Here is a 13,423-nt window from a genome sequence, read left to right as displayed (position 1 = left end):
ATAGAAGAGCTCTGTAATTAGGCACTGGAATATGAGGTGGATCTGGGAGAAGAAGAGAGGAAGGAGAGAAAAGAAAAAGAGGAAGGGGAGGGGAGAAAAGAGTAAGGGGAGAGAAGGAGGAGGAATATGGATGGGTTGAAAGCAGTTATGGGTAGCAACTTCTATCAAAATGTTAGATATTGGGTAACAATTCTAATTGTGTGGCCATCTTATTATTTGAGCATTCCCAAACATATAAATCCATTGGATAATCTTTAAGCATTAAGAGTCTTCATTCTACCACACTGCAAGGGTGCCAGATATTGTCAGGAGTTCAGCCAATCTTTGTGGATGCAGCATGGTGGATTGTCAGAGCCACCCCCCATGCACACATCTTGTGGCTAGCTAGGGCCCCAGTCAGAGCCGAGGAGCAGCAGGATCATGATGGCAGCCCAGGAAAAAGCTGGATCAGGTGCCGTTTTCTAAATATCACCCTACAGTCTTATTTAACAATTGTTGATCTTAGAGCCTGAACCACTGGTGTTCTGTTCAGGAAATTTCCACGGTGCAAATGAGTTCAAGGCTCTTTCCCAATTACTCTTCTATTAGATTCAATGTATCTGGTTTTATGTTGAAGTCCTTGATCCACTTGGATTTGAGCTTTGTGTACTGTGATAAATGTGAATCTGTTTTCATCCTCCTACATGTAGATTGCCAGTTAGACAAGCACCAATTATTGAAGATGTTTTTGTTTTCCACTGTTTGTTTTTGGCTTCTTTGTCAAAGATCAAGTTTCCATAAGTATGTGGGTTAACTTGTGGGTTTTCAATTCTATTCCATTGTTTGGCCTGTCTGTGTTTCTACGGATACCATGTGGTTTGTCATCACAATTACTTTCTAGCACAGCTTCAGGTCAGGTGTGGTTATTTCCCAGAAGTTCTTTTATTGATGAGAATTGTTATCTTGGTTCTTTTGTTTTTCTGTATGAAGTTGAAAATTGCTCTTTCCAAGTCTGTGAATTGTGTTAGAATTTTGATAGGATTGCATTGAATCTACAGATTACTTTTGGTAAGATGGCCGTTTTTACTATGTTAACCCTACCATTCTTTGAGTATAGGAGATCTTTCCATCTTCTGAGCTCTTCATTGATTTCTTTTTTTTTTAAAGTTTATTTGATGTTCTTGTTATACAGATATTTCACTTGCTTGGTAAGAGTTACACCAATATATTTTATAGTATTTGTGGCTGTTGTGAAGAGTGTTGTTTCCCTGATTTCTTTCTCACCCTATTTATCATTTCTGTTAGGAAGGCTAATGATTTATATCAGTTAATTTTATATCCTGCCATTGTGTTGAAGTTGGTTATCAGCTGTAGGAGTTCTCTGGTGGAATTTTGGGGGTGGCTTATGTATACTATTATATCATCTGCAAATAGTGATACTTTGACTTCTTCCTTTCAAATCTGTCTCTTCTTGATCTCCTTTTGCTGTCTAATTGCTCTGGCTAGAATTCTGAGTACTATATTGAATACATTGGAAGAGAGTGAGCAACCTCATCTTGTCCTGGATTTTAGTGGGATTCCTTCTAGTTTCTCTTTTCTTACTTTGATATTGGCTGTTGGTTTGCTATATATTGCTTTTATTATGTTTATGTATATTTCAGGATTTCTGATCTCTCCAAGAGTTTTAACATGAAGGGGTGTTGTACTTTGTCAAATGCTTTTTCAGCATCTGATGAGATGATCATATGCCTTTTTTCATTGAGTTTGTATATATAGTACATTATATTGAGGAATTTTCATATATTGAACCATCCCTTAATCTCTGTGATGAAGCCTACTTGATCATGGTGGATGATATCTTTGATGTGTTCTTGGATTCAGTTTTCAAGAATTTTATTGAGTATTTTTGCATCAATATCCATAATTGAGATTGGCCTGAAGTTTTTTTCTTTGTTGGTTCTTTGGTTTAGGTATCAAAGTAACTTTCACTTCATAGAATGAATTATATAATATTCCTTCAGTTTCTATTTTTGTGATATATTTTGAGGAGTATTTGTATTGTCTCTTTTTTGAAGGCCTGGTAGAATTCTGCATTAAAATTATCTGGCCCTGGGCTTTTTTTAGGTTGAGAGATTTTTGATGACTCTTTCTATTTTCTTAAGGGTTATGGGACTGTCTAGATAGTTTATTTCATCATAATTTAATTTTTGTATGTGGTATCTATCTAGAAAATCATCTATTTCTTCTAGATCTTCCAGTTTTGTAGAGTATAGGCTTTTTTTATTAGGTTGTAATGATTTTTTTGAATTTCATCAATTTATGTTGTTATGTCTCCCTTTCATTTCCGATATTGTTAATTTGTATATTATCCCTGTGTCTGTTATTATTTTGAGTAAAAGTTTATCTATCTTGTTAATTTTCTCAAAGAATCATCTCTAGGTTTTGTTGATCCTTTGTATCTTTCATTTTGTTGATCTTTTGTTTCTACCTGGTTTTTTACAGCTCTGAGTTTGACTATTATCTTCCCTTTATCCCACTTCGGTGTGTTTGCTTCTTTCTGTTCTTGAGTTTTCAGATATGCTGTTAAGTCACTTGTCTGAAATCTCTCCAATGTCTTTCTTTTTATTTTATTTAATTTTCTATCTATCTATCTATCTATCTATCTATCTATCTATCTATCTATCTATTTTTTCCAATTTCTTTATAAAGGTTGTTAGTGCTATGACTTTTCCTCTTAGCACTGCTTTCTTTGTGTACTGAGTTTAGTATGATGTGTCTCCTTTTTCATTGAGTTCATTTTTTATGGCGAAAAAAGTATATCTTTAGAATTAGACATCTGGACTCACTTTACATGATCCCAGTCTTGATGGCAACATCTAGAGCATCATAATCAGGAGCCAAGGGAACATATGCCTTCTTCTCTCCATCAGGCATTATCAGGGTATTGACTCTGGCCACATCAATGTCATGGAGTTTCTTCACAGCCTGTTTGATCTGGTGCTTGTTGGCCTTGACATCTACAATGAACACAAGCATGTTGTTGTCCTCTATTTTCTTCATGGCTGACTCAGTGGTCAGTGGGAATTTGATGATAGCATAGTGGTCAAGCTCATTTGTCCTGGGTGCACTTTTTCGAGGATATTTTGACTGCCTCTGGAGCCATAGTGTCTTGAACCTCTCTGGCAGGAGGGTGACATTTGGTTCTTCTTCTTCTTTTTGTGGCTGAGAATGCCTTTCAGCACTGCTTTATTTGCTTCAAGGCCTTTGCTTTGGCTTCAGCTTTGGGAGGGGAAGGAGCTTCCTTTCTTTGCTTTCTGTGCCATCTTGGCAAAAAGCTTCATTGAATTCTATAATCTTTGATTTCTTTTTTTGTTTCTTCCCTGACAAGTTACTGAGCAGAGAGTTGCTTACTTTCCATGATTATGTGTGCTTTAAGTTGGTTTTGTTGTTGTTGAAGTCTAGCCTTAGGCTGAGGTGATCTCATAGAATACATGGGATATTTCAATCTTCTTGTTTCTGTTGAGGTTTTTTTTTAAATCTTTGTTTATTTGATCAGTTTTGGTCAAGTTTCCATGGGTGCTGAAAAGAATGTATAGTCTCTTTTTTTGGCCTGAAATGTTCTATAGATGTCTGTTAAATCCATTTGGTTCAAAACCTTTATTTGTTTCACTGTGTATTTGTTGAGTTTCTGTTTCAATGACCTGTCCATTGGTGAGAGTGGGGTGTTGAAATTTCCCACTATTATTGGGTGAATTTCAATGTGTGTTTTAAGCTTTAGTAAAGTTTCCTTCATAAGTGTGGGTGCCCTTGCATTTTTGGGGATAGACGTTCAGTTTCTCTTGGTGGATATTTTTCCTTGATGAATATGAAATGTCCTTCCCCATCTTGTTTGATAACTTTTGGTTGAAATTCTATTTTATTGTATATTAGAATTTCAACTCCAACTTTTTCTTGGACCATTTGCTTGGATTTTTTCCAGTGTTTTATACTTATGTAGTATCTGTCTTTGTCATTGAGGTGTGTTTCTCATATGCGGCAAAATGCTGGATTCTGTTTATGTATCTGTTATGTATCTTCAATCTGTTATTCTGTCTTTTTATTGGTGAATTGATTTCATTGATGTTGAGAGATATTAAAGAGAGATGATTGTTAATTCTTGTTATTCTGTTACTGAAAGTGTATTATATGTGTATGATTCTCTTCTTTTGTGCTTGTTGTGAAATGTTTAGTTTTCTGTGTTCTTTTGAAGTATATTTACCCTCCTTGTGTCAGCAATTTTGTTCCAGTATCCTTTATAGGGCTGGATTAGTAAAAATATATTGTTTAAATTTCTTTTTTTTTCATGGATTATATTAATGTCTACATTTATGATGACTGAGAATTTTGCTGGGTATACTATCTTGGGGTGGCATTTGTGTTCTCTTTGGGTCTGTATGATATCTGCTCCGGTTCTTCTGGCTTTTAGAGTCTCTGTTGAGAAGTCTGGTGTAATTCTGTTAGGTCTCCCTTTATATGTAACTTGATCTCTCCTCTTACTGCTTTTAATACTCTTTCATTGTTTTCTCCACTTGCTCTTTTGATAATGATGGAAAGAATTACTTTTCTAGTTCAATCTATTTGGGGTTCTATAGGTTTCTTGCATACTTATGGCCATCTTTTTCTTTAGGTTAGGGAAGTTTTCTTCTATAATTTTTTTGAAAATATTTACTGGCCATTTGAGTTGGGAATCTTTGTTCTCTTCTATACCTGTTATCCTTAGGTTTGGTCTTTTCATTGTGTCCTCGATTCCTTGAATGTTTTGGGTTAGGAGCCTTTTGCATTTTGCATATATTTTGACTGCTTTGTCAATACTTTCTATGGTATCTTCTGAACCTGAGATTCTCTCTTTTATCCCTTGTATTTTGTTGATGATGCTTGCACCTATGACTCCTGATCTCTTTCCTAGGTTTTCTATCTCCAGGGTTGTCTCCCTTTGTTATTTATTTATTGTTTCAATTTTTATTTTTAGATCCTTGATGGTTTGTTTAATTTCTTTACCTGTTTGATTGTGTTTTCCTGGAATTTTTTTTAATACAAATTTTATATTTAATTTACATTTTAAGACTAACTTTCATCTCAAAAATACTTATCCATATACCTATTTCCTTTTTGTTGACTTTACTTAAAACTTTATTGGACTTGATTTTCTCTTTTACAATAGAAAAGACTGTGTACAGCTCTAGTCTGTGTACAGCCCTTAAAGAAGAATGCTGCTTTTACATAGACAAAACAGGAATGATTAAAGAGAGCATGAAAAAGGCCAGAGAAGGTCTTGAGAAAAGACAAAGAGAGAAAGAGAAAAATGAGAACTTGCACAAGAATTGGTCTTCAGCCTCTCCATGATTGTTAACCCTATTTCCTTCCATCTTGAGACCATTAATTAAGTTAAAGGATGAAACCACCCACTCATTTCAACATTATTGACCCAGAATTGTTCCTGTCTAAAGTTAATGCAAGGATAAAAAATGGAGCATAACCTGAAGGAAAGACCATCCAGAGACTGCCCCATCTTGGGATCCATCTCATGTGCAGACACCAAACCCTGATACTATTGATAATGCCAAGTTGACCTTGTAGAGAGGAGTTCACATGGTTGTCCTCTGAGTGCCTGACTGAGACAGATGCAGATACTCACAGTTAACCATTTGACTGACCCCAGCGACCTCTTTGGTGAATTAGGGAAAGGACTGAAGGAGCTGAAGGCAATTTCAACCCCATTAGAAGAACAATAGTAGCAACTAACCTGATTGCTCAGAGCTCTCAGGGAGTAACTTACCAACCAAAAAATATACATCGGCTAGTCCATATTCCCCACTACATATGTAGCAGAATACTGATTTGTCTGGCCTGAGTGGAAGAAGATGTGCTTTGTCCTGTGGAGGCTTGATGTCCCAAAGAACAGGGAGTCTAGAGGGGTGAGGTAGGATTGGGTGGGTGGTAAAACAGCCTTTTAGAAGGAGGGGGAGGGGGGATGGGATAGAAGGATTCTGGGGCCAAAACTAGGAAAGGGGGATAACATTGAAATGTAAATAAAAATATCTAATAAAAAAGAAAAAAGATTGTTGCTGAAATGGATGCAGTATCTTTTCCAAGATTAAATGCCCATGAGACTGTGCAGATAAGAATAAGCCTGTGGCTGGAGAGATGGCTCAGTGGTTGAGGTCCTGTGTTCAATTCCCAGCAAGCACATGGTGGCTCACAAACATCTGTAATGGGATCTGATGCTTTCTTCTGGTCTGTCTGAAGACAGCTGTAATATATTATATAATAAATCTTGAAAAAGAAAAGAAAAGAAAACAATAAGGCCAGGTCTTAGAACTTAAAAGTGGTATGTTTGTATTTCAAGTTAACAATACAGTGATCTCTGGTGGTTAATTTTGTTTTCCAATCTGATAAGTATCAAGAAGCATTTGAGATACTGCACTATAGCTACACATATAGGGGACTAATAGCTTAGTCTGAAAATTCTTGAGCATGATTATCTTGCTTTGCTTAAATGAATTAAAAAGATTCTCCCTAAAGCAGGAACAGCAGTTCTGAACTTGAGGCTTAGATTATAGAAGACATGTGGCTTTAGCTGAGAAAAAACATCTGTCACCCTTTGTGTCTAACCACAACACAGCCTAAATGCTGCACAATCTTGAAATTTTTGTTCTCAAGTCATTCAGTTCATGAAATAAATTCAACTTCATGCATGTTTTCATATCATGGTCTGTATGTAGCTGCAGTCTTCCATTAATCTCTGTTCAAAGAACTCTAAGAGTTTTTTAATCCAGCTTCTAAGAACTCCTCCAATTTCCAAACCAGAGTACAACCAAATATCAAGAACAATACAGTCAGCTTTGTCTGTGCAACAATTTCAAATATCTGGTACATATTCTCTATGTTGGTTACTTTCACAATGCCATGACTAAAATTCCTGGCAGAAACAGGTTAAAGGAAGAAAAACCTCAGTGTGTGTCATAAATTCAAGAGTTTAATTATAGTGGACAGAACATGGTAGCATTTGTGTAGGCAGGTACTTGTGGCAGAGGAGTCTCACATCATCAAGGCCAGCATGCATGACTACAATCAAAGGCCAGATTATAAGTGATCTATTTGACAGGAAGATGACCTAAAGGCTTATTCTCCAAAATTTCACTATCAGAATTCCAAAATGAAACTAGGAGATATTACTCTAAATATCATCCTCAACTAAATTCTAGGCACTTTGAAGACAGTGAATTATGTTTTCCTTTAAATAGCATGAGTTCTAAGCTAAAATAAAGAGCCCTGCAAAAAATGATTTTTCCTGAATCTATTTTCAGTCATTCAGAATCAGTAGAAGCCCAATATAAGCGGCATTAGCATTTAAACTCAATGGTCTAAATAAATCAATTTTGTATTATTTTTCTTTCTAATCTTTATCTCCCACTCCAAGGATGATTTTAATGTTCAATAGCCACCTATAATCCCTTGTTTAATATTCTTTACTGTATAAATCCCCTGAGTGTTTTTTGTCTCCTAGGCTTTTATTTCACTCTAATTTTTGTCTGTAAATGTATCTTTGATGTCTATATTTTTAGTATAGAGGAACAATAATTATTTATCTGGTCTTCTACAAGTATTCAGAATGCCCCAGAGATCTCATCACTTTGTGAGAAGTAAACAGACTGTTGGTTTTATTTTCAAAGGTTGTTAGAACAAGTATGAAGAAGGAACTTGAGGCAGCAAAGACAAAACCTTCTCCAAGAGACTTGCTCCACACACCCATCCTACGTAAGCGGATATGTCTCCTGTCCTTTATGAAGTAAGTGCACAATGTGCCTATTGAAATAGTATAGAGACAAATTTTCTCACTGATAGATTGAGGTAGAATATGACAATTTCTGCAGCTACAAGCAGTCAAAGAGTTTTGAGTATAGCCATACGAAACTTACTGTGCAGTGAGGGGTGTATACATCCAAGCCCATCACCATGAGCTGATATTGAAAATGCCAATTTGTGTAAACTTGGATGTTGTTACTTACCATTTGCATGGTTCCACTTCAATGATGATAAAAATTCTAATACCTTATGGTATGAACTTGTGCTCTGAGCAGATCTTGGGCACTGGCTCTGTACCTAGTCCCATAACACACAGAGGAAGCTTGACTTCCAGGTGCTCTAAGAATGCCTAGGATCACAGTTGAGGAAGCCACAATATCTGCCCCAACATCTGGAGTAGCTTGAATATCAAGGGTCAAAGTATACAGGAACTCCCACTTAGCCAGTGGCACAGGTTCTTTCCAGTTTAAATCTGTACTCAGGGAAGACCTGGGGTTCTGGCTGTGCATTCTTTCTAACAACACCCAGAGGGAGCCCAGCTCTTAAGCGGTCTGAAACATCCAGGATCACAGGATCAGGGGATCACAGGATCACTGGCTCACAGGATCACAGGATCACAGAGGAAGCTCAGCTCCCAAGAGATTGGACACACCCAGGTGCAATGGAGCTTTGACACACTCAAGATCATAGTTGAGACTAAAACATCTTTCCCAAGATACAACATAACTGGGTCTCCCTATAGGAACCGGGGAAACAAACCTCTGTCAGGCTAGAGACACTGCTTCCTTCCAACTTGGACTTGTGCCTGGAGCAAACCCAGGGTTCTGGATCTCCATCCATACCAGCACTACCCAGAGAAATCTTGACTCCAAGGAGCTCTGACACACCCATAATCTCAGGATCATAGTATCACAGGATCAGAGGATCACAAAATCACAGCATGACAGAGAAAGCTGATCTGAGGAGTTCTGACACAACCATGATCACAGGAGGGACATGCTCCAGTCAGAGACAGCAAGGGCAGAGAGTGCTAGAGATAACCAGATGGAGAGAGATAAGCACAAGAAGATAAGCAAAGTAAATCAAGGCTACTTGGTAACATCAGAACCCAGTTCTCTCACTACAGCAAGTCCTGGATACACCATCACACTGGAAAAGCAAGATTCTGATATATGGATTCTGATCACATATCATAATGATGAGAGAGAACCTAAAGAAAGACCTTAGTAACTATTTAAAGAAATACAGGAGTATATAGGTAAACAGGTAGAAACTCTTAAAGAGGAAACACAGAAATCCCTGAAAGAATTACAGGAAAACACAACCAAATAGGTGAAGTAATTGAACAAAGCCATCCAGGATCTAAACATTGAAATAGAAACAAAGAAATCACAAAGGGAGAGAACCCTGGAGATGCAAAACCTAGGAGTGAGATCAGGAGTCATAGATGCAAGCATCACCAACAGAATATAAGACATAGAAGAGAGAATCTCAGTTGCAGAAGATACCACAGAAAACATTGACATAGCAGACAAAGTAAATGCAAAATACAAAATGCAAAATGCAAAATGCAAAAAGATCCTAACTTAAACATCCAGGGAATTCAGGATTTAATGAAAAGATCAAACCTAAGGATAATAGGTATAGAAGAGAGTGAATATTCCCAAGTTAAAATACCAGTAAATATCTTTAACAAAATTATAGAAGAAAACTTCCCTGACCTAAAGAAAGAGGTGTCCATGAACATTCAAGAAGCCTACAGAATTACAATTAGAGTGGAATAGAAAAAATTCTTTCCATCACATAATTATTATAACACCAAATGCACAAAACAAAGAAAGAATATTAAATACAGCAAGGGAAAAATGTCAAGTAACATATAAAGGCAGACCTATCAGAATTACAACAGACTTCTCACCAGAAACTATAAAAGTCAGAAGATCCTGGGCAGATGTTATACAGACTCCAAGAGAACACAATTGCCAGCCCAGGATACTATACCCAGCAAAACTTTCAATTACTATGGATGGAGAAACCAAAATATTCCGAGACAAAACCAAATTTACAGAACATTTCTTTCCACAAATCCAGCCCTACAAAGGATAAGAGATGGAAAACTCCAACACAAGAAGGGAAACTACAACCTAGAACAAGTAAGAAAGGAATCTTCTTTCAACAACCCAAAATAAGATAGCCAAATAAACATAATTCCACCTCTAACAAAAAAAAAAAAAACCAGGAAGTAACAATCACTTTTTAAAATATCTGTTAATATTAGTGAACTCAATTCTCCAAATAAAAAGACATAGACTAACATTCTAGATACGTAAACAGGACCAAGCATTTTGTTGCATACAGGAAACTCACCTTAGTGACAAAGATGGGTACTACTTCAGAGTATTGGGCTGGAAAACAATTTTCCAAGAAAGGGTCCCAAGAAACAAACCAGAGAAGCCTTTCAAAAATTGAATAAAATCGACTTCCAACCAAAAGTTATCAAAAAAAAAAAAAAAAAAAACCCAAGAAGGACACTTCATGCATGTCAAAAGAAAAGTCTACCAAGATAACTCTCAATTCTGAACATCTATGCTCCAAATGAAAGGGCATCCACATTCATAAAAGAAATATTAGTAAAGCTCAATGCACACATTGCACCTCACACAATAATAGTGGGAGATTTCAACACCCCACTGTGTACAGATTATGGAAATAGACACTAAACAGAGACACAATAAAACTAACAGAAGTTATGAACCAAAAGGATTTAACAGATATTTAACAGATAACAGATAGAGCACTATATCCCACAGCAAAAGAATATACCTTCTTCTCAGCACCTCTTGGTACCTTCTCCAAAACTGATCATATAATTGGTCACAAAACAGGCTTCAACAGATACTAGAAGACTGAAATAATCCCAAGTATCTTATCAGATCACCATGAACTAAGGCTAGCCTTGAATAACAACAAAAAACAACAGAAAGCCCACAAGGAAGTTAAACCATGCTATACTCAATGATAACTTGTTCAAGGAAGAAATAAAGAAATAAATTTAAAACTTTTTAGAATTTAATGAAAATGAAAGCATAACATACCAAAACTTATGGGACACAATGAAAGCAGTGCTAAGATTAAAACTCATAGCTTTGAGTTCCTCCAAAATGAAATTGGAGAGAGAATATACTAGAAAGTTAACAGTATACCTGAAACCTAAGAACAGAGAGAAGCAAATACTCCCAAGAGGAGTTTATGGCAGAAAATAATCAAACTCAGGGTTGAAATCAACCATGTAGAAACAAAAAGAACTATACAAAGAATAGACAAAACTAAGAGGTGATTCTTTGAGAAAATCAACAAGATAAATAAACCCTTAGCCAAACTAACCCGAGGTCACAAAGACAGTATCCAAATTAAAAGGGTGACCTTACAAGAGAAACTGAGGAAATTCAAAAAATCATCAGATAGTACTATAAAAGCCTGTACTCAACAAAACTGGAAACTCTGAATGAGATGGACAATTTTCTGGACAGGTACCAGGTGCAAAAGTTAAATCAAGATCAGATAAACCATCTAAATAGTCTTATAACACCTAAAGAGATAGAAGCAGTCATTAAAAGTCTCTCCACCAAAAAAAGCCCAGGACCAGATGGTTTTAGTGAAGAATTCTGTCAGATCTTCAAAGAAGACCTAGTACCCATACTCTTCAAACTATTCTAGAAAATAGAAACAGAAGCCACACTACCCAATTTGTTTTATGAAGACACAGTTATGCTCATAGCTAAACCCCACAAAGACCCAACAAAGAAAAAAACCAGAATAATTTCAGTTATGACTATAGACAAAATATAATCAATGAAATTACAAACTGAATCCAAGAACACATCAAAATGATCATCCATCATGATCAAGTAGGCTTAATCCAAGGGGTTCAGGATGGGTCAATGCACAGAAATCCATAAATGTAATCCACTATATAAACAAAAAAGGAAAAAAACCCACATGATCATCTTATTAGATGATGAGAAAGCATTTGACAAAATTCAACACTTCTTCGGGGTAAAAGTCTTGGAAAAATCAGGAAGTAAATGTCCATACTTAAACATAGTAAAATCAATATACAGCCAACCAGTAGTCAACGTCAATGTAGATGAACAGAAACTTGAAGCAATCTCACTAAAATCAGGGACAAGACAAGACTGCCTACTCTCTCCCTATTTAGTCACTATAGTACTGGAACTCCTAGCCAGAGCAATTAGACAACAAAAGGAGGTCAAAGGGATACAAATTGGAAAGGAAGAAGTCAAAATATTACTATTTACAAAAGATCCGGCTGCATACTTAAATAATGACAAAACTTCCACCAAAGAACTCCTAAATCTAAAAAACAACTTAAGCAAAGTGGCAGGGCATAAAATTAACTGAAAGAAATCAATAGCCTTCCTCTACTCAAAGGATAAACAGGCTGAGAAAGAAATTAGAGAAATGATAGACTTCATAATAGTCACAAATAATATAAAATACATTGGTGTGACTAAGCAAGCAAGTGAAAGATCTGTATAACAAGAACTTCAAGTCCCTGAAGAAAGAAATCAAAGAACATTACAGAAGATGCAAAGATTGCCCATGCTAATGGACTGGTATAATTATCATAGTAAAAATAGCCATCTTGCCAAAAACAATCTACAACTCATTTCTTCACAGAGTTAGAAAGATCAACTTGAAAATTTAAGAAAAAAACCAGAATAGCAAAAACTATTTTCAATTATAATACAACTTCTGGGAAAATCACCATTTTTTATCTCCAGGTGTATTATAGAGCAGTAGTGATAAAAATTGTATGGTATTGGTACAGAGACAGACAGGTAGACCAATGAAATAGAATTGAAGACCCAGAAATGAACCCACAGACCTATGATCACTTGATCTTTGACAAAGGAGCTAAAACCATCCAGTGGAAAAAGACAGCATTTCAATTAAATGGTGCTAGATCACCTGGTGGTCAGCATTTAGAAGAATGTAAATTGATTAATTTTAAATTTTTAAAAAATTTTTATTAGATATTTTATTTATTTACATTTCAGATGATACTTCCTTACCCCATTCCACCTAGAAATCCCCTTTCCCATCCAATCTCCTCCTGCTTTTATGTGGGTTTACCTCCACCCACCTACCTACTACCACCTCCCTGCCCTCTAATTTTCCAACACTTGGGCACCCAGCCTTCACTTGACCAATGACCTCTTCTCCCACCTATGGCTGACAGGGCCATCCATTCTTATCTCTTTGTACAAAGCTCAAATACAAGTGGATCAAGGATCTTCACATAAAACCAGATACATTGAAACTAATAGAAGAGGAAGTAGAGAAGAGCCTCAAACATATGAACACAGGGAAAATTTCCTGAATAGAACATCAATGGCTTATGCCCTAAAATCAGCAATCAACAAATGGGACCTCATAAACTTGCAAAGCTTCTGTAAGACAAAGAACACTGTCAATAGGATAAAATGGCAACTGATAGATTGGGAAAAGATATTTACCAATTCTACAGCTGATAGAGGACTAATATACAATATATACAAATAACTAAAGAAATTAG

General features: G+C 36.1%; 1 protein-coding gene across 4 annotated transcripts in view; it reads left to right on the top strand.

The window, feature by feature from the left end:
* LOC117718660 (solute carrier family 22 member 27-like) overlaps nt 1-13,423 on the top strand; it is a 66,720-nt gene that overhangs the window by 15,154 nt on the left and 38,143 nt on the right. For all 4 annotated transcript variants that reach the window (XM_076916556.1, XM_034516501.2, XM_076916547.1 and 1 more), the window contains one exon: nt 7,692-7,807. In XM_076916556.1, coding sequence (XP_076772671.1) covers nt 7,692-7,807 — 116 coding nt within the window. The remainder of the gene's footprint in view (nt 1-7,691; nt 7,808-13,423) is intronic.

Source organism: Arvicanthis niloticus, chromosome 1 (genome assembly GCF_011762505.2).
Source record: "Arvicanthis niloticus isolate mArvNil1 chromosome 1, mArvNil1.pat.X, whole genome shotgun sequence".
In the NCBI taxonomy this organism is placed as follows: Eukaryota; Metazoa; Chordata; class Mammalia; order Rodentia; family Muridae; genus Arvicanthis; species Arvicanthis niloticus.
Note: the sequence above shows the minus strand (reverse complement) of the source record. Positions and strands in the feature narration are given on the sequence as shown.